We start from the raw sequence: 21,471 nt of genomic DNA on the forward strand, positions 1-21,471 counted from the left end.
GGGACATTGGGGTGGGAGGAAGCTGGCGGCTCCCGGACGTTCCCCGTAACGCACACTCAGGCAGACTGTGGGGCTGCTGAGGAGGGCGGAGAGCTGTGGCCAAGGCAGAACTGGCTCGTGGGATTGCCGTCTTAGTTTGTTGGGTGGAGCATGCCCTCTTCCCACCCGGTTCTCAGCTGAAGCTGGGATGGAGCCAGCAGCAAGGAAGAGAGGAAGGTGCTTTGGTGGTCCAGCATTGGTGTGGGGGGAGCTTGCTGGGGCTCCCCATCTCCTGCATCTGTGCACAGGGTCTGCTGCCAGACCATGCCAGGGACGGAGGCAGGGAGAGGATGGTGAGACCCAGCTCCTGATGCCTGCAGCGTCTCCGCTTTTCACCTGCCCTACAGCTCACCTCCAGTTTCAGGCCAGGCGGCCAACAACGGCTCCTCTCAACCCCACCTTCCCGATGTCTCTCTTCCGGTGTCTCTTCAAGAGACAGCGCACGCTGCCGGGACATACCAGGGTCTCAGTGGCAGTGTCTCTTTGGTGGACTGGTGGTAGGAGCAGGGAACAAGGCTGCTTGGGGGCCACAGAGGTCACAAGCAGGGGGTTCCTGGTTGATTCTTTGTGCTGCCTGTATGGTGGCCTTCATTTGTGGCTGACATGGGCCAGGTTCTCTTTCAGCTGCGTGCTCGGCTGACCTGAGAGCCTGGCTCAATCTGGACCCAAGGACCATGGGCGCAGGCATTGGAGATGCTGCGACAGGGTCTCTCCAGCTTGGTCCCTAACTCTGGACATACCCGAGCCCTAGAGCTGTCACTTTGCCCACACGAGCTACTTGGACCCAGGAAGTGGTACAGGGCATCTGGATGGGGCTCAGGACGAAAGCTTCCAGCACATTCTTTCCTGGTAGCAGGGCCACGGGGTCATCTCAGGGTCCTCTGGGGAGGACAAAGCACAGTGTCATCACCCTCACCCTGGCACTCAGGATTGGATGAGGGTGTGGCCAGGGCTAAAGTCCCAGTGAACAATCCGTGTTTCAGATGGGCAGCTAACCTGTTCTTATGGGTGAAATAGGAGCTTCAGAGGGAGAGGAATCGATTTTAATTGCTTCTCATGAAAGTAATCCTGGTCAATTTAGTACCTTCCCAGAGACTGGGTCTCAGCTTCACAGCAAACACTCCCTCTTAGGAACTACAGAAAATAAAAACCCTTTCATTAGCTAACTATTTATTTAATGCTTTATAACCAAATCCAATTTCTTGAATAAAAGGAGCAAGGATTGTGCCTTTGCTCAAGATAAAGGTGTTTTAAGGCAGAGCCACAAAGCCCAGGATTAATGATCTCAGTCTGCTGGCCAAGCTGGGGTGCCTGCTGCCACCATCCATCTCCGTACACACCTCTGATGCCAGCTCCGCTGCTGCCGCTCCCGCTGCTCCCGTTCCCAGGAGACTGGAATGGCCTCAGCTGCCTTGGGCCAGCACGACCATGCCCAGCAAGCCCCCCCCCCCACTCCCATCACCCTTGGGCTCTGGGACCTGCTTAGTCAACAGGTTACTCCTGACTCAGGTTTTAGTGCCTGTGAGGGGTGGACCCAGCCTTTGTTCACAGAGTGTGGGGCATCTCTCAACCTGGCCAATGAAGCCACTCGCCCACTGCTGGGGTCAGAGTACTGCTCTCCCACTTCTCCAGGAAGCTCTTACCATTGCTTCCCCGTGGTCAAGCCATCAGAAGCCCAGTGTCCTACAAACCCTCAAAGCCAGGACACAGTGTCACAGGGACGCCCCCCTCTCTGCGCCCTGAACACTTTTCATTAGCTAAAGCAGGGGGGCAGCGAGTAGGGAATCTTTATTAAGGACCCAGAGAGAAAGAGGTTTAAACAAGAGCTCACACGCCTTCTGTCCTCATCAAGGACCCTAGCAACAGTCCCCTGTGGGGAGCAATCCGGACTAGACTAAGTTACTCGAATTAGGACTTATTCTATGCATCTGCTCTCCTCTGTGGGGAGCAGCTCGGACTAGACTAAGTTACTGGAATTAAGACTTATTCTATGCATCTGCTCTCCTACAATATGGCGCTGGGAGAGGAGAAAACAGCTTCTACCCAGCTGCCTCCAGTTCAACCAATAAACTGTAGGATTTGCTCCTGATTGGAGAGCAGCGTACTCGGCGTGTGGGCAGCCGAGTTAGGATTGGCGGAGGAGGACTATAAAGGAGGAGAGAGACGGCATGCACCAGGAACATCTATGGGGAACATCTAGCTGAAGGAACACCTGTGCAGCCCCCGAGAGACCCGGCCGGCGGTGTGCCGCTCCCCTGCGGAAGTGGGGAATGCGGCCAGGGGGAACTGCCCTTCCACGGAGGTGGAAGGGATAGTAGCCAACCCGGGAAGAACCAGCAGCAAACCCGGGGAGGGCCGAGCAGACGAAAGAACAGCGCAGGGTTCAGTGTTGCTCCTCCACGAAGAGGGGGAGCGACAGTCCCCCCGACAAGCACTACTGCAATAGACCGCATGATCTGGAAGGCGAGTTTCTTTCCCACCAAACTCTTTTAAGTAATCATCCGCGTCCCCAGAGTTTCATTAAGCAGTCCTTGTTAGCAGGGAGCATCTGGGTTCCACAGTTGAGTAAATGGGATTCAAGCCCAAAGCAAAGGAGTTTAATATCCAGGCTTCTCCTAAGCCAAGTTCCTTCGAGCTTGTGAAATATGAAAAGGCAGCTCAGAAGCAGACTCATGCATCGCCTTCCAGGGTCCCAGGGAGACCCAACTAGAAACAATTGCAACTCCCGTCATCCTAGCCTCGTGCACCCACCCCCTGAGGACCCCAGCCTTCATGCCCCCCTGCACACACTGCCTACAGCTCCAAGGCAAAGGCAGTAAAGCTTGGCCCAGGCACTGCACACAGAAGCATGAGGACAGGACTTCCCGTTCTGCCGTCGCAAGCCCTCACCCTCCTAGGTATGTCATCCTCAGATAGTCCCACCCTCCTCCCAACACCCTGCAAACTGCTTCTCTTGCTGCTGTTGGATCAGAGAGGCCTCTCTTGTTGGCCCATTTTGCAGGTAGACAAACTAAAGCTCCAAAGGTTGGCAGCACTTGCGTGTACCAGCCCAGAGCAAGAAACCTTTGTTCTGGCTCCTAGGCCCTGCCCCACACCTCCCAGCTCCCCTAGAGGAAGCTGGTCACAGGTACCCAGGCTCCAGGAAAGCCCCTCCAGCCGCTTGGTCTGTTGAGACTGTTGGTTCACCGGCTTCCCCTTCTCTCCCCTGGGTAGACGATCAGGGAGTGGAGCCCCAGCTCAAGCCTGCAGATGACCTGGATGGAGGCACAGAGAAGCAGGGAGAGCAGGTGCGCGCCCCCGCTTCGCCCCCTGGCCTGGCTGCCCTGCTTGCCTTGCTTGCCCTGCTGGCCTCATCCCGAAGCAGCACAGATACCCAGCTGGCGGGCACGCGGTGGGGACCACTGGGTTCTGTAAAGCTCCTCCAAGCCCCGCATGGCCCAAGCACAGCACACATAAACTTGAGGACAGAACTCACGCCAGGGTGGAAAATCAGCAAGGGCACATCAATGCAATGGACCCTCTGGGCCAAAAATGCACTGCCTGAGCCCAAGCACCTGCCCCCAGGACTCCCTAGACCCCACCCAGATCTGGCAACTAAGGAGCCCAGTGTGCAGGAGGGAGCTGTCACCATCTTGTTCTAGCATGCAGAGGGGTCAGAGTGGGCCATTATTTGAGCCGTTGCTCCTGGTTCCAGGGAACTTCAAGCTTGAGGGGCCTGGATGCGGGTACAAGGGGGACGCTTGGACATCTGCTGCCCACAGCTGCCGGGGCCATCTCAGAGCTGGCCCAGCCACTACCTTCCCCTTCAATGTTGAGGCCGGAGGATGTGCCCAACACTGCGAGATAAGGCAATTTTGTTTTGTGCGACAAGGATCCAGGCAGAGCCCCCAGGCTGTCTCTGTCACAAGCATTTCTCAGATGGGGTTTAGGGGAGGGCTTTGTGCTTGGAGGCGGGGTCTCTGCTTTGGAAAAGCTCATCCTTCCACAAGGGGCTTTCTCTTTGATTTTCTGCCACTGACTTCTGAAGCCAGTGTCCTAGGAGGCATTTGAGAGGTTCCCAGGTCCTGGGAATCAGGGCTTGTCCCTGGTGCTCCCCAGCGCCTCTGTAACCCAGGTGAGGCCAGGAGAGTGGGGAGAGGCCGAGGGAGCTGCTTCGCGGTGGGTTCTGGCAGCTGAACTTCACTCACAAAGCCGCGTGTTCCCGTGAACACGACTCGCAGGTGCTGCCCACGGATGCCGTGGCCCAGCTGAACCGTGCCTCGTGACTCTGTTCTCTGTTCTTGCAGCCTTTGGGTGGTTTTATCGTTACGATGGCAAATTCCCAACCATCCGGAAGGTAGGACAGCACTGGGCGCTGTGCTCGTTTGTTGCTGAGTTTGCTGTGGGTTTTAGCCTTTTCCAAGCAGTTCTCTGCCTGAACAGTGTGGCCTGGCCTGTTCCTTCAGAGGGCTGATCCCACCTGTGCCTCTGCATCAGGCTGCCATCAGATGCCAGGGCCCTACCGCAGAGGCCTCATGGGCAGAGGGAATTCAGGGGCTGAGACCTGCCTGAGGGCCATCAGGCACCCGCCAGGGTCTGTGCCGGCCCTGATGGGCACAGGAAGCTTCTGCTTGGTTTCTCTGTCAGAGTAAAACCAGAGGCCGTGACCACAAGGAGGGGGTCAGACAGGGTGAGGCAGCGGGGCGGGCGCACACAGTGAGGGTCTCCAGACCATGTTGATCCAGACATGGGGGTTTGCTGCCACAGGTGGAGCAGCCCTGGCCGATCGCAGCTCTCCCCTGGAAACATCTCTGTACGTGCCCAGATGTTCAGGGGCTTCAATTTTCTCTCTAAATCTTATTACCATATCTCCAGACGCCATAAAACTCCCTTGTCCCCAGTCTCTCTAAATCACATTGGCATTTGATTAGGGAAGCGGCACTGTTAGTATCTGCAGATTGGACGTTCGAGATGGTTGGTATTTGGAAACCAGGCATCAGCATCAATCAGGGTGAGCTGATCGGATGTTATCACTCGGCTGGCTTTTTCTCGCAAGATGTCAGTCCCCAGAAGCCAAAGCGCCGGCCACCGGGTGGTCTTGACCGGGTGTGACTTCTCCCTGCCCGAAAACCAGTAATGTGTGACCTGGCAGGAGTGTCTGCGCCCTGCAACCAACATGGTGCCACTAAAGAGACAAAGACGATCTCTGACAGAGGTGAACACCCTTGCCTGGGGAGTGCGGGTCGGGATTCAGCTGGCATCGAGTGGATGCAGCCAGGGCCACGCAATGCACTTGGTGTCATTCGACTGGCCTTTCCCTGTTGTGTGCTGACTCTGCTGCAGGTGTCTCACTGGGTTAGACTTACAACCCTTCACTGTCCCCTGTCTCTGCTAGAAGTCAACGAGAGAAGACAAAGGACACACGCACACACACACACACACACATTCACACACACAGGATCTTACCAGAAAAAAAAAAGGCAAAAGGAAATGAAGGTCACATACTTTCCAGGACTAATAACTATGTAAATGTCAGAGAACTAGAATCTCCTACACACACACACACACACACACACACACCAGCCCGTCAGAAATCACGGCATGGGAAAGCTGCCCTGGTTAAGGAGGTAGGGCTGCTTTCCCTCTGTTCATTGGCTCAGTCGTCTCAGAAAGAGCTGAAGTTTGGGCTTTCGTTTTCATTTGCAGAGAGTGAAAGATTGCTTCTAGACAGGAGCAAGAGCACACCCGCCCCATCTGCCTCCCCTCTCAGTCTGCACCGGAAGGAGTATCTGCCGTGAATTTAACTGTCCACTGAAAGGACACAGGGTTACGTCCCTTAACCTGGCCCCCAAAATCCATCATCAGTTTTCCTAGAGCCACGGAAGATGCTTTGTCTCCCAGCACCTGCCACGCCGAGTCCCCACATAATACAGGCGGGCATCCATGGCCATGGCTCTCAATGCACAGAATTCTCCTGGTTTGCAGAGACCAGGAAGCAACAGCTTCTACTCCTACCCTAGCAGGAAGCTCAAGGCCTCCAGCCCCACAATGTCTACACCAGGGCCTGAAGACCTTCCGCCAGCCCTGATCGAGAAAATCCTGCAGCCCCCTGGCAGGGTCTGCAGAGTCACCCACAGCTTAGTGGCCTGTGGCGGGGGCTGCAGTGGAGCCGTGTGCAGCTTGCCCCCTGCATCTGTAGACAGATGCAACTTTCTTGGGGATGGGACAGAAGCTGCTGTCAGCCTGTCCCACCCAGAAGCCCTGGGTCTAAAATCTTGGCACTGGTGTCTTTTTTAAGCCAAAGGAACACCAGTTTGTGGGGAGCAACCCGGACTAGACTAAGTTACTGGAATTAAGACTTATTCTATGCATCTGCTCTCCCACAATATGGCGCTGAGAAGGGAGAAACAGCTTCTACGCAGCTGCCTCCAGTTTAACCAATAAACTGTAGGACCTGCTCCTGATTGGAGGAGAGCAGCGTACTCGGCGTGTGGGTAGCAGAGTTGGGATTGGTGGAAAAGGACTATAAAGGAGGAGAGAGACAACATGCACCAGGAACATCTAAGGGGAACACCTGTGCAGCCCCCGAGAGAGCCGGCCGGCGGTGTGCTGCTCCCCCGCGGAAGTGGGGAATGTGGCAGGGGGAACCGCCCTTCCACGGAGGTGGAAGGGATGGTAGCCAACCCGGGAAGGACCAGCAGCAAACCCGGGGAGGGCCGAGCAGACAGAAGAACAGCGCAGGGTCCTGTGTCGTTCCTCCACAAAGACGGGGAGCGACACCAGTTCCTATCAGGGTGGTCCCCGGGGGAGGCCATGCCCTCATTTTAGCTGTTGGAGGCTGCTCTCAGGGCATCACTGTTGGAATCTCGAACATGATGGCCGGGTTCACCTATCAGCTGGGTGGAGAGTCTAGTGAGGAGGGGAGGCAGGGAACCAACCAGGACTCCAAAGCAATGAGAACGACTTTTCCAAGAGGGTCACAGGCTCACAGGCCCCAGTGGGGAGCACAGCATGCAGGCCACACACACAGGTGGTGGGATTGTCTTTAGTAGCACAGATAGGAAGCACTTGTCAGAGGTCCCTGGTGACTCAGCATCCCTGCCAGCTGGTGGGAGGAAGTTGTGTCTGTGGTCTGGAAACTCAGTTCCTCACTGGTGGCCCTGATGCTGAGATAGGTCAGGAATCTGATAGCAGGCTTCCGCAGGCTGGGTGGAAGGGCCCAGCTGCCCAGGGCGTTGCCAGCCATGTTCTGTGTGCTCGCTTTGTCCCCCTTGCCCCCAGCCCCTCCAGGCACCATAGAAAAATGGTAAGACCTGGCTGATTTGGGGTTCAGATCCTGACACTGTCACTTACTAGATTCTGGTATCAGGCGGGGGACCTCGCCTTTCCGGGCTTGGGCTCTCCCATGAAGAGTGGGCATGCTCCTTGCACAGGGGTGATCGGAGTGCCTCCTTGGCATGTGGGCAGCCATGGGTTTCTTCTCTTCCATCCTCACTCTGTGGGGGAAGCAGCCAGGATGCTGGCTCTACGGGGAGCTTCCTCCCCAGGTCCTCTCAACCCCTGTTGAAACAGCCTGTGTGAAACAGGCCGTCCTCCCCACCAGCCAGTCCTGTCCTGCAGTTCCTAGCTAATCCTCCATTGAGGAGCCCGGTTCAGAGGGAGCCGTGGGTTTGGAGTAGCAGGATGCAGAGTCTGGAGCTTAAGCAACAGGGGGAAATCTGATGTTCCTGGCTCTGGGTCCCCAGGTCCGAGCTGGTTCCCATCTCCTCTAGCTCAGGATAGAGGGTCCCTGCAGGTGAGAATTGCCAGCCTCCCCGTAGTTCCTATGGAGCCCCCACAGCATACAGCTGTGGTCCCTAAAGATGAGCCACCCTTCTCCCCAGATGTGGAGAAAGCCTATACTCAGGCACTAGGAAATGAATGCAATGCCTTTTATTTATGCAAACTTCCACACTTACAAAGCTCTCCCATAGATGTTGTTTCATTGGCACTAAATACAAGCCTGTGGGGCAGGTGTTTCACCCGCTTTGAAAATGAGGCAAATAAGGCCAAAAGAGGTTAAAGAACTCAGCCAAGGTCACATAGCTTATTAGTAAACCAGTTAGCCAGTACGGGCTGGCCAAAAGTGTATGTCCCCCACTCCGCAGTGGGTAGCAGGGACCTGAAGCTGAGGTCTGGTGGGACACAGCCAGGCGTGGTGAGGTTGTTGCCTGGTGGTGTTGCCTGGTGTTGTCTGCGGACTGGATGCCCCGTGTGCTGTGCTGTGCTAGTGTCGACACCACGTGGTGCCCCTTGTCATACAAACACCACTATGTCTGCTCAGAAAGGAAAAGATAAGAAGAAAACCCAGGAGGACAGCCTGCAGGAACTGAAAAAGAATAAGAAGGAGCTGGAGTTTGAGCAAAAGCTTTACAAAGAGAAAGAGGAAATGCTGGAAAAGGAAAAGCAACTAAAGATCAACCGGCTGGCCCAGGAGGTACGAGGCCCAGCTGCGGCCGGGCCAGCAACCCAGGACACACTGTGCTCCCCAGGGCCAGGTGGAGTCGTTCTCCCCAAATGGAGTCCAAGGGTGGCATGAGCCCTACTGCTCTCCCAAAGAGAGATCACCCCACCGGCTCGGGGTCTTATGGGATTGGCCCCGGCTCACGTGCATGTTTGGGATTGAGACTAACCCCCATGTGCAGGGCATGAGTCTGAGGCTAGCCTCTCTGCCATGAGTGTAGGTCTCACGTTAGTCCTTGATACAGCTAGCTAGAGGTCTGAATCTTCCCCTTCCCTCACCCTATTAGAATATAAGTCTAAGGCTAGGCCTCTCCACTGTAGCTGTGTCTATGAGGCTGCACACACAGAGTTTAAAGCTAACCCTTCTGCCTAGCTTGTCAATCTGAAGTTAGCCTTCTACTCACCTGAGTCTCCCCAGCCTGGCCTGGCTTTGAGAGTACAGGTTTGAGGCTAACCCCTTTCTGCAGGTCATGGGTCTGAAGCTAGCCCCAGTTGGACACAAGATTTGTCTGTGGACAGACCTCTTTAATTTAGGAATGAATCTCAGGCTGTCCCTCTAAGATTTGCCCAGGGCAGCCTTCCAGCCTGAGAAATCCCCATTTCCGAGGTGAGATGGGTGCCGTGACTCCCCCACTGTAGGCGATGGGATGGTTCCTGCTTCTCTCTAATGCTCCATGAATCAGAATGCCAAGTTGATTAGATTATAAAACCGCAGAAGCCCTGGAAAATGTGAAGTGCATTAGATCCGGCATTAGGAACAAATTAGATACAAAATTAAAAACAAATTGAACTGTGCTTCTGAGAAGGCAGCCTGGAGGTAAAAAACCATGTGCAGCTGAACCCTTGGAATGTGCTGGGAGCCTACCAAAGAAGGGCTGTTACTGGAAAGCCCGGAGAGTCTCCGTATTTGTGGGGATCCTGGGGTTCCATGCGATACATAGCCCTTTCTTGGCTAAGTCACCTGCTCCCCGCCATCCCCACCACTTTGCCTCCTCAGAGGCAGGTAGAGCAGCTGACACCCCCAGATGTGCTCTGGGGTCTCAGACAAATGCTGCCCGCTCTGCTGGCCATGTGTGAGTCACGTGAGCCCCTTGTCCTCTCCTGTGTGCGCCTGTCCTGGGCCCAGGTGTCGGAGACAGAGCGGGAAGACCTGGAGGAATCGGAAAAGATTCAGTATTGGGTGGAGAGGCTCTGTCAGACGCGGCTCGAGCAGATCTCCTCTGCCGAGAATGAGCTTTCCGAGGTAATGGCGCCCTTCTTTCCACGTGGACCCTCCTGGGGATGGCGGGAGGCGTGATGGCCACGGGCAAACCCCGCCAGACACACAGGTGCCACTCCGCTGTCCGGGGGAGGGAGAGGAGTCTATTTCTGGGCGTAGCTCCAGAGTGACTATTTGGTCCCAGCTTGCTTCAGCTAGGCCTGAGCTCCTGGTGGGATGAGCAGGAACGCCCTTTCCATCTCACCTGTGTCCCAGGGTAGGGGTCAAAGTGCAGGATTAGCTCACCACCCACAGACAGCAAAGTGTGGGCCTCGTCTGCCTTTGGGGATGCCCTTCCAGCTCCTGGTGTGGGCTCAGCCGGGCACTAGGTGGCAGAGCAGTGCCACCCCTGCTTCTGCTTTGAGGGTCGGGGGTCCCCAGCAGCCAGAGCTTTGTACTGTCTTGTGAATGGAGTTCTAGTCACTGTGGACAATTACAGAACTTTCTTGTACCCCGCCCCCCAGATGACCACAGGGCCCCCACCTCCCCCGCCTTCTGTGTCTCCCCTGGCCCCACCCCTGAGACGCTTCGCAGGTGGACTGCACCTGCACACCACTGACCTGGATGACATCCCCTTGGACATGTTCTACTACCCCCCCAAGACTCCCTCAGCCTTGCCCGTGATGCCCCACCCTCCACCCTCCAATCCACCCACCAAGGTCTCCGCACCCCCAGTCCTTCCCACAACCGGCCACCTGAGCACCTCATCTTCTCCCTGGGTACAGCGCACGCCACCGCCCATCCCCATCCCTCCCCCGCCGTCCATCCCCACACAAGACCTCACTCCTACCCGCCCACTGCCCTCGGCACTGGAGGAGGCACTAGGCCACCATCCCTTCCGTGCCAGTGACACGAGCAACCCAACGGAGGACTGGGAAGCAAAGACCCACGGTGGGAAGCCCACCAGCTCCCCCGTTCCTGAGCGGAGCTTCCCTCCCACCCCAAAGGTACCGGGCCTGTTCCGCATGCTGTTCCGGGAAGCGGGAAGAGTGGGGAGAGCTGCTGGTTCCCGGTCCTCCACTGCTCCTCAGAGTGGAGGCGGAGGAAACACCAGCTCACCCTATCTGCCAGCAACACCCCTCAGCCTGCATGTGGGGGCCTCCTGCTTGCGGATGGGGCTACTACTGGGGAATTGTATGGTGACTTGCCTGGGAATGGTGGTGGGTGAATAACAGTGTGTCCGCTCAGTAGCCACTGCTCTCTCAGCGCCTCTTGGCTAGTGTGGGCTGGTAACTTCCAGTGCAGTACTGTTAACGTCACCTGCCGCCGTTTCTTGACATTATCCTAGACAGCCTTGAATATGTGAAATGATTTCTGTGTTTTGGATGGGTAAAGAGGGAGGGGAGCCAGGAAGCGGTATTAGCTTCTGTGAATGAAGTGGTAACGCTTGTACAAGGCAGCGTTCGAACATTACAGTGCCATTTCCAATGGTACAAGCCAGCTCCATTGACTTGAACTGTAATTCAGAAATTTCTGGCCTGCTTCCAGTTAGAGGAAAAAAAAAAAAGAAGATCAGAGAGCTCCTGGAAATCTCCAAATTTGCTATTAAAAGACAAGGAATGTTTCTCTTGGCTTCAGGAAGCTGAGCAGTGATCTTTCTCAAAAAGACATATCTCGTAGTGATTGTTCTTAATCCAAAGACTCTTTTGAAAGATCCCTGAGGAAGACATGGGCTTTGATCCTGGCGAAACATAACATATTCCTCTGCTCCCGTAGCCGTGGGGCCAGGCTGGAGTCAGAGTCCAAGCGGCTCGTGTCAGCTGAGGGCAGCTTGCTGGAGTCTGTAGCACTTGACCAGTATCTTGTAGTAACCGCCCACCTGAGTTTCTTGTACCCCGCCCCCCAGATGACCAAGGGCCCCCACCTCCCCCGCCCCCGAGGCGCAGAGCTGAGTATCTCAGAGCACTCGGGAGAGCTTGGGGAAAGGAAGGCAGAGTGGAGGAAGGGCCAGGTGCCAACAAGGCTGCACCCCCAGCAGGGGACTCTCAGAGGGACTCCCCGAGCCCCTCTGTTCCGGAGGTGTCTTCCTCTGAGCCCTGCCAGGAGCCAGTGTGCAGGGGCTGAGTCTGGCACAGAGGGCAGTAGCTTTTCATCAACACACTTGATTCTGCCACCATCGACTGAGCACCTGCCCTATGCCTCCTTGTCTAGGGTACACCTGTGCTTCCCAGGTCTTTGCCATCTGAGGGTGACCCCACTGTAGCGTAGGCTTAGGCCATGTGCGTGGAAGGGATTCTACCGAGAGACTGAAGTCCTCTCTGCATAGAGGGCATGTGAGCGAGGCCTTGAGGGACGGGGATGCAAGCGGGACAGGAGGAAGGGCACTGCAGGTGTGGGGAACATGAAGACCACAAGGAGGAACAGCAGAGCGGCAGACTGCCTGGTTGTCAGTCCTGGCTCCACCACACACTGGCTGGTGGCTGTGACCTTGGCCGTGGGCTAGTTTGTTTGTCTGAGCCTGTGCCCTTTGTACATGATGGTACCTGCCTGTCTGGAGAACCCAATGAATTAACAATGAGGACATCTTACGTTAGTACCTAGAAGAGTGGCAGACACACCAGAGGTGTTCAGTAGATATTAACTGTGGTTCTTGACAGTCCAGAGTACAAGAAAAGCTGGGTGGAGCTACAAATGTGGGACTGGAGTGATCTCAGCAAACTTTGGAGGCAGGGTCAAGATTCACGCCAGGGTGCGGCCTTCTCTGATTCTTCAAGGAATCATAAAGTTCCCACTGGTACTTCCTGATCTGAGCACCAGGAAGGTTTAAGGTTCCCTCACACAAAGGCTGTCTCGGGAAGGTCAGGAAACCGCCATTGGGTGGCTTTGTCCTTGCATCTGTACTCTGGTCCCTGGGCCATCTGCATTGCCCAATCTCCCTGTGGCATGCCCTTCACAAGTTGTCAGCAGCGCTGCAGCAGGAAGTGTGAGTGACCACACATCCACAATCGGCCCAGCCACAAGCAGGCCTCAGGTAGTGGAAACGAACAGCTGTGTTGGCTTAACGCGAGTGCCTGCCCCACTGCGCCTGCCAGAGGGAAGTTTTCAGGGCCCAGTCTGCCCCCAGGCACTGTCCCACACACCCACCCTACTGTTGGGCCATTCATTTCTTCATCCAACACATGCTTATTGAGCCCCTACCATACGCTAGACACTGGGAACCATAGGCAGGCAGAGTCCCTGTCAGAGAAAGTCTGGTGTGCAAGAAAGACAAGCAGGCAGCTTCTACACTACCAGGGAGGTGATGGGACACATGGGTGCTGCGAGGAGGGGTGCAGGTGTAGAGGAAGGCAGTGATGACCACGCTGGCTAACAGGAGGGGAGGGCGTGTGCAAAGGTCTCGAGGTGAGATATCCTAGCATTTTGGAGGCTGAAGTTAAGCAATGTGAGGCGGGGGTGGGGGGGGGTGGGGGGGCATGGAGTTGGGGATGAGGTTGAAAAGAAAGGTAGAAGAAGCCCATGAAGGGTCTTGGAGGTCAACCCAAGGAAGCCAGTAGCCCCTGGAGACCCATGGAGGGGTTTTGGACAGGGTGGTGACCCAGTTACAGACATCTTGCCCAAAATGACACAGGGGTTAGCACACACAGACCAGTTGCATCAGCTCCCCAGGATGCCACTCTGGTTGGTCCATATCCCATGGCCTTGAAAGACTCTGTGCCCAGCCAGAGCATTCGACACCTCATTTTGCAGCCCAGGATCTGGAACCATGGGCAGAAGAGATAGCCCTTAGAGGCAGGGGTTTCTGGAGGCCACTGTGACTGCTGAGAGAGAGCCTTTTTTGGAAGTGTGTCCCCTGAGTGACAGTGGACACTGGCATCCCCAACCAGGCTGTGGCTCAAGCATCTGATTGCTTAGCGACATCCAGGTTCTGTGCCCCCAGACTACATGGTGGCCAGTGTCCTCCTCATATCTCTGCTGAAGATGACACGCCCAGGACCTCCAGCAAGGGGAACGGACCTGGTTGGCTCAGCATGTGCATGGGTGTGAGTTTGCATGTGTACAGAGGTACCGTGGCTGGCCGACGCCACCCCCACCACCACCTCAGGTGGGTCTCTCTTGAACTAACCCCTGTAGACATTTTGCCCAAGCCCCCAGCCTCCACGAGGCCCTGGCGTGTCTACCATCTCCAAGCCTGTCATGGTCCAGCAAGAGTCCAACTTCATCTACAGGCCAGCCATGAAGTCCGAGGTCCTGGTAAGCCCCCCGAGAGCTGCAGAACTCTCCCTCCAGAGGGGGAGTGAGGGGGGATGCAGACTCAGAGCAGGTGCCATCTGGGCACGCTCTTACTGGCTAAGGAGGAGTCCACAGGGGTGCTGATGGGACAGTGGCATTCTTGTCCCACCTTGACCAAACAGCCTGGAGCTCTACCATACAGTACAACAATAACAACAATAGCAGCTAAGACTTGCTGAGAGCCTTCCAGGTGCCGGGCTCTGCATGGCCTCACTTAACCCTCCCAGCAACCCAGTGAGATGGTTCCTGTTTTTGTCCCTGCTTAACTTCCAGGGAAACTGAGGCACAGAGCGATTAAGGTGGTTGCCCACAGCACAGCCTGAACTTACAACTTCCTCCCAAGTCTTTCATCTTCCAAAGCTTGCGCTCTTGCTCACGTGGTCCAGTTGCCAAAGCCTGCAGAGACCTAGTTCCCCAGCCTGTTGTGGCCCCCGTTGGGGACACCCTCAGCCGGGGAATGGGCCGAGTGGACACGTTCCCTTCCTTCATTTCCCTTCTCGCTCCTCGCTAGGACTGGAGGTCTGACACGAGGTCCTGGGGCAGTGGGGAGGCTCTGCCCACCCCCCACTGGTGTCAGAGGGGGCTGGGACTCACGTGTAACCCTTCCCCCCACCGCCCACTGAGGTGCCAGGGGGAAGGGACTGGGCCAGACTTTCCCTCTCATGGAAACCCTACCCACATGTCAGGGTGGGGCAGCGCAGATGTTTATCTTGAGCTCTAGCTGTCCCATTAGCTCCCAAAGGGCAAAGTTCACACTGCGGGGCAGCCTCTGCCAGCCTCTGCTGCGCCCATGCTGCATTCTCTGGCCGGTGTCAAGGATGCTGCCCGCTCGCCCATGAGTGGCAGCGGCTGTGCTGGTTGGGGGAGGGGCAGGCCGGCAGGCTGCTGATAAGGCAGACCATGTCTGGCTGAGAGGGAGTTGGCAGGGCTGGCGCCAGGGGGCAGACGAGACCTACTGGGCATGTCAGGGGTGGACCTGTTTTCTTCCTGACAGCCACAGGAGATGCTGAAGAGGATGGTGGTGTATCAGACCGCGTTCAGACAAGTAAAACCACACCCGCCGTGTGCCGTGGTCCTCCCCGCCCTCCCACTCTGCCTGACCTCTGTCTCTCTGGGAGTGCCAGTTGGTTCCCAGGCAGCCGCAAGGGCCATCTTCGGGGGAGCCTCAGGCCGGATGCTGCCCCCAGGGCCTTGCCCGCATCAGGGGTCGGGAGTGACATGTCCTATCAGATGGGGACCCGGGACTGGTTGGGCCCCAAGCTCGAGCTGACCAAGGAGCAGGACCCCTGGATGTTTGCTTCTTTTCCTGGTTTGTTCAAAGAGGAGCAGGATAGAGGGAACAAACCCTCAGAGGACCACTGAGGCCATGACAGGCCCTGGCTGTAGCCCTGGGAGAGAAGGAGGGGCTGCCTGAAACCTTCCCTGTCCTGTCCACTAGACGAAGATCAGAGCTTCGAGCAAACCCCGCCTGGCACTGGCCTGGCATCAGGGAGGAAGCGGTGGCTCAGGTCCTGCTTCTGCCCAGGGTGCTCCTGGGCTAGGGACATGGTCTCTGAGGGGTGCCAGGCACGTCTCCTCCACATTTCTGGGGGCTTAGGGCCACGGAGCCAGCCACTGGATTGGCTGCTTCTCCACAGTAGAGAGTGGGAGACGGCACAGCCAGCCCTGGCTTCTCAGCCCCCCTCCCTGGTAAGCCCCCCTCAGACTTGAGGCTGACTTGACTGCAGGCAGGGGCCGGAGAGGTAGGCACAGTGACACACAGGCTGGGGAGTGACGGCGACAGCTCGTCCTTAGGGGTGCTGCACCTAGTGTGGCTCTGAGCACTTCCCAGACTTTACTCATCGGACCTCACAGCAACCTTGGCGGAGGGGTGGGGGGGGGGGGGACGAGTGCTGTTCCCATCGCCATCTAGAGATGAGACCCCGAGGCGGAGGCTGGTGGCACGGCTAGTGTCAGACCCTGGACTGGCATCCAGGAGGCGGGGCTCTGCAGCATCCTCACGCGTCGCCACTGCCTCTGCAGGCACTCACAGAACAGGCACCGAGAGACACCGGGAGGGCAGGTGCCTGGGGCTCTGGGCTCTGGGCTCTGGGGCCCGCGGGCACGAAGGCCACCTCTTTGGGCCTCAGTGTCTCTGTGTGCTGAATGAGGGACTGGGCTCCCTCTCTAAAGGCAGACCAGCGATCACGGCTGAGGAGTCTCTGACCTCACTTGCACGAGTCACAAGCCCACCCCAGACAGCAAGATCTCGCAGTCAGGGAAATGGGGCCCAAAGCCAGCACTGCCTTCCAGAAGCAGCTCCAGGGACAGGCAGACTCTCCCAGGGAAAGAGCAGGGACCTCCCAGGCCTGTCACCAGCCAGGCTGTGGCCTTGGAGCTGGGCCAGACACTGGACCTCTCGGGGACTGGGCCTGGAAGTGGCAGCTCACAAGGAGGGAAGCCAGGCAGACGCCCAGGGGTCTGCTTGCTGCCGCTGGGCAGGGGGTTGTCTGTGGCCTCACCACTACAACAGCTGTAGGCCCCCCGGGGACGCTCGGCATGGCCTAGGGGACCCACCGTGAGCTGAGGTGGCTCAGCTCTCCCCAGCAGTGGGCTCTCCTTCACACCTACCTCCCGGCACGGGGGGGGGGGGGGGGCTCCCTGAGGCGGGGACGCCCCAGCTTCGTTCCCCGAGAGGAACTCCTGGGTAGGGGGACCTGTGTTCTGGCTCTGCGCCTCCTTCTCACTGCCTTGTTTCTAAGTTGGGGACATTGTCCCCAGAGCTGCCTGTCAAGCAGAGACCCCTGAGCCGTGTGTGCCCCCTGCTCCTGCCCTGGCTAAGGGGCCAGCCTGGGGTCCTGGGCCGCTGGGCAGCTTCTCACCTCCCTTGTGAGCATTGCGTTAGGAACAGTGCCGGGCACCGGCCAGCGGTGTCCCCACGCCTCCTCCATCTCCTGGGGCTGACCGCCCGGGGACAGCAGCCTCCTCAGCAGGACAGGCACGCCTGGCTGGGTCACAGCACTGGCTTGGAGGAGCACTGAGCCTCAGCCCCAGGGCCGCCGAGGTGAGGCCTAGAAGCCCCGAGGCTGAGGGATGAGAGTTTCGGTAGGGCAGGGCCTGTCCAGCCAGGCCGTGTAGACGGCACCAGGGTCCCTGCAGCCACAGACACTCACCCGCTGGGACAGTGCAGGGCCGTGGTCCCCACCAGCTTTCTGCAACTTCCTGCTTGTCCCCGATTCAGGGGGCTCTGGCTGTGGGGGCTGCCAGCTTCCTGCCTGCACCCCAGCCCTTGGATTCCAACTCCCCTCCCCCACCCAGTCCTGAGCTTGCTTCTGCTGTGAGCCCCAAGGGCATCTGCTCTGCCGCCCTAAAGCTGTCCCTTTGCTCCCAGGATTTCCGGAAATACGAGGAAGGCTTTGACCCCTACTCCATGGTAAGAGAGGAAGCTCCCCCCAACCAGGGGAGGCACCCCAGGCATGGGGGGAGACCCTCAGCATTGGATCAGGTTGTGCCTGCTGGGCCCTGAGAGCCCTGGGGACAAGGTGGGTGCGCGGGGAGCCCCAGGATGCACCTGCTGCTGTCTGCTATGAGGGGCTCCCTCAGATGGCTTTTCAGTGTGAACAGTGAGTGTGTGTGTGTGTGTGGTCCCCATGGAGCCTGGGACCCCTGGCTAAAGACTGCTTGTGCTGGGTCTGGGAAAGACCCCTTGTACCTGTGCTCCATGGGCCCAGGGCCACCGGGGGCCTGGCTTCCCTGTCCACCTTGCCCCACCCACATCCTCAGGCCAGTCGAGGTGAGGCCCCAATGTCTTCTTCCGTCTAGTTCACCCCGGAGCAGATCATGGGAAAGGATGTCCGGCTGCTACGCATTAAGAAGGTATGGGGTGGGGGGCGGGGCTAGGCCACCGCCCTTCTGCGCCCCTGTGCCCGCTGCCTGGGCTCCCTGGGTGACCTGCAGACCCCCATGCTGTCCCTGCCCCCACCGAGGGCCTCTCTGGCTGTGGGCCCGCACCCCCAAGGCGCCTTTCTCCCTGGAAGCCCCCCATGTTCTTCCTTGGTGCCCGCCTGCAGCAGGCTGCTGTCTGCTTCCTTTGCTGAGCTCTGTTTCCCTCTTAAGCAGGAGGGCGCCCTGGACCTGGCGCTGGAAGGCGGCGTGGACTCTCCAGTCGGGAAGGTGGTCGTCTCCGCCGTGTACGAGGGTGGAGCGGCTGAGCGGCACGGTGAGTGGGGACCAGCCAGGCCCCTGTTGGGGAGGAGGGCGGATGGCTCTCCAGGCTCCCTTGCCGCCCTCCCTCCCCAGAAAGCAAACAGCTGCCAGCTAGGAGCAGGCTAACTGCTGCTCAAGAACACCATGCCAGCCAGCCATGTCTCCAACCCCAGGCCATGCCTGGGGTGCCTGGCCCAAGCAGACACCACCCTGCCCTCTCTGGGGTCCCAGGCAGAAATGCGATGAGAAGGGACACATACGGCCGGTACCAGGGTGGGCTGCTGTGGGTATCCTGGGGAGTCCCTCACCCACCAAGGGGCAGGAGGACACTGGGAAGGGCCCCTTGCAGGGCAAGGCCTTGGGAAGTGCTGGCCTTGGGTGAGAAGGGCTTTCTGGGGAGAGGTGGGGAGAGAAACCCCACCTGTCCTTGCAGGAGACAGAACCAGGGGCTCACCGAGCACCAACCCTGTGCCACATGTGATTGCTTTCTTTTTAATTGAGAGAGAGAGAGAGAGAGAGAAAGAGAGAGAGAGAGAGATTGAGAGAGATTGAGAGATCTTCTATCCACTGGTTCACTCCCCAAATGCCCACAACAGCACCGGGGCTGAGCAGTCCTCTCCCACCAGGGGAGGAACGGCATCCAGGCCTCCCACGTGCCTGGCAGGAACCCAAGCACTTGAAACATTGCCTGCTGCCTTCCAGGGAGCTCATTAGCAGGAAGCTGGGTCAGAAGTAGCAGCAGGACTCCAACGCAGGGGCTCCGATATGGGATGCAGGCGTCTCAAGCAGCATCGCTGCACCAAATGCCCACCCCTGCCAGGCGTCCCTGGCACACAGCCCTGAGTCTAAGTGTTTCATGTGCATCGGCTCATTCAGGCTTCACATCAACCCGAGAAGGAGCTGCTTCTCATCACGCAGCTTAGAGCTGAGGTACAGACACGTGCAAGGACTCACAGCCACCAGATCGAGATAAGACTTGTGTGGCCATCTGCTCAGTTTGCTTTAGTGCCTACCGCAAGTGCTTGCCCCTCCCAGAGGGCTCCCCACACAATCCCTCTGCCTCTTCTGTGGCTTGGTCACCTTGGTCTCCTCTTTTCACTTTTTTAAGTTTATTTGAAGTGCAGAATGAGACAGAGAGGTCTTCCATCTGCTGGTTCACTCCCCAAATGGCTGCAATGGATGGAGCTGAGCCAAGACGAAGCCAGGAGCCAGGAGCTTCTTCTGCTACCCCACGTGGGTGCAGGGGCCCAAGCACTTGAGCTATCCTCTGCTGCTTTCCCAGGCCATTAGCAGGGAATTGGATGGGAAGTGGAGTGGCCAGGATTTGAAGCAGCACTCATATGAGATGCCGGCACTGCAGGCTATGGCTTTACCTGCTATGCCATGGCGCTGGCCCCCATATCCTCTTTTCAGCAATCACACTCGGCTGATGCATGAAGCCTTCGTGGAGCTAGGAATGTCTTGCTACAACCCGTCCACCCTTCACTGGTGTCTGCAATGCCACCCTTTACAGCTGCTCTGCCAAGCCAAGGAGGCTATTCAGTGCACCTGTGTGCTTCGTGGAGGCACAGGTGGCCCTCAGTGGGGGAGCCCCAGGCCCCTTACCTTTCCAGCCCAGAGTGCCGAATCCCACAGTCAGGGCCCAGAGGGAGGTTCTCAGCTGGAGTCAGGCTCTCCCACAAGCAAGGGGTGGAAGGTCGGGCCTGGGGCAGCAGACAGAGTGAGGGCAAGTTGCCCGGTGGGTGACTGCAGTGCAGCGTGGGCCCTGGGAGCCTTGGCTGCGGCCAGCTCTGCCACCCTCAGGCCCCTCTCAACCATACTCTGAGCCTCGCACACTCAGCTGCCCAAGCCCACTACTGCTCTCTCACCCCACACACACCCCTCCCCTGCCCTCACTCGTGTACCCACTAAGGGAGGGCAGCTGGGTGGAGTGTGGCCGGCCTGACCTGCGGGGAAGCAAGGACCAGGGTGCATGGGTAGGTGATTCTCCTGGGGCCCTCCCTACTTAAAGCCCCAGCCCAACCACTGCCTCCTAGCCCCTGCTGCCTGGAGTTGGTACAAAATGAAACAGTGGAAGTCACCCACTCCCTGTCCCACTGTGCCGAGGAAACCGCCGTCTGCAGTTGGGCCCCAGGCTGCTTTGGGTGCTTTGCAGCACCACGGAAGATTCCCCAGGAGCACACGGGTTTCTGGAGCCCCCAGCCGCCACCTGCACTCACACAGGCCACAGTCCCGGGGCCTTGGTGCCCTGTTTCACCGTAGCCCACAGAGTGCCCAGCAAACATGGGGACTGGGGAACTTCTACAAGGGGTTCTGATGTCAAAGAGGTGGGGGAGGCCAAGCCCAAGCTGACCACCTCCTGGAGAGTCACCATGTCCACCAGCCAGGGCTGCTGCTATGGCACAGAGGGTTACACCACAGCTACAACACCAGCATCTCCTGCAAGCACCAGCTCACGTCCCGGCTGCTCCACTTCTGATCCCACTCCCTGCTAATGTGCCTGGGAGAGCAGTGGAAGATGGCCTGTGTGCTTGGGCCTGTATCACCCACATGGGAGAACTGGATGGAGTTCCAGGCTCTTGACTTTGGCCTGACCCAGCCCCAGCTATTGTGGTCATTTGGGGAATTAAACATTACATGGAAGATGAATCTCTCTCTCTCTCTCTCTCTGCTGTCATTCTGCCTTTCAAATACATAATAGCTCTAAACAACAAATAAATAAATAAGACACTAGCCATGTTCAAGGCTCTGACAAGTCCTGTGGTGAGTAACTCTTCAGCATATAACTTGTCTTTTTGCAAAATTAGGTCACAGAACAGCCTGCTTCTCTGGACACACCTCTTACACCATTCATTTTATTCCACAAATACCCATTAATGTCTTATCTTGTGTTAGAAAGTGTTAAGTGCTAGGGATGTAGTGTGGATACAAAAAGACAGTGCCTGTCCCCACGGAGCTGAGCATGCGGTGGGAGAGGACCTCAGTAAACAAGCACGCACAGCGGCGCAGGGCTGCACGCCTTGAGAACACCGGTCAGAGAGAGCCGGGGGCTGTGAGAGGGTTATGGGAAAGATCTACTGGAGACTGAGTGGGGGACAGGGAGGCCCTGTCTATGGGCTGGAAGAAGAGACTGGAAAGAGGGGTTAAAGCACTACAGGTGGAACGGCCTGTGCAGGCCCAGAGGTGGCAGTGAGCCTGGCCCACTCAGGGGCCCGAAGCAGACCAGCGTGATGGGACCTCAGAAACTGACAGCTCAGCTGGTAGGGCTGACTCATGCC

At 57.6% G+C, this 21,471-nt stretch overlaps 1 protein-coding gene across 2 annotated transcripts in view; it reads left to right on the forward strand.

Annotated features, from left to right (window-relative positions):
- Positions 1-21,471, forward strand: part of USH1C (USH1 protein network component harmonin) — a 47,654-nt gene that overhangs the window by 22,103 nt on the left and 4,080 nt on the right. Inside the window, exons 15-23 of one of the 2 annotated variants that reach the window (XM_008275113.4) lie at positions 4,326-4,375; positions 8,342-8,494; positions 9,647-9,763; positions 10,243-10,725; positions 13,850-13,969; positions 15,003-15,053; positions 17,379-17,420; positions 17,810-17,863; positions 18,107-18,206. In XM_008275113.4, the coding sequence (XP_008273335.3) occupies positions 4,326-4,375; positions 8,342-8,494; positions 9,647-9,763; positions 10,243-10,725; positions 13,850-13,969; positions 15,003-15,053; positions 17,379-17,420; positions 17,810-17,863; positions 18,107-18,206 (1,170 nt within the window). Of the gene's footprint in view, positions 1-3,252; positions 3,327-4,325; positions 4,376-8,341; positions 8,495-9,646; positions 9,764-10,242; positions 10,726-13,849; positions 13,970-15,002; positions 15,054-17,378; positions 17,421-17,809; positions 17,864-18,106; positions 18,207-21,471 lie in introns of both variants that reach the window. The other variant, XM_008275111.4, reaches the window with a different exon arrangement.

The sequence above is a fragment of the Oryctolagus cuniculus genome, chromosome 1, assembly GCF_964237555.1.
Source record: "Oryctolagus cuniculus chromosome 1, mOryCun1.1, whole genome shotgun sequence".
In the NCBI taxonomy this organism is placed as follows: domain Eukaryota; kingdom Metazoa; phylum Chordata; class Mammalia; order Lagomorpha; family Leporidae; genus Oryctolagus; species Oryctolagus cuniculus.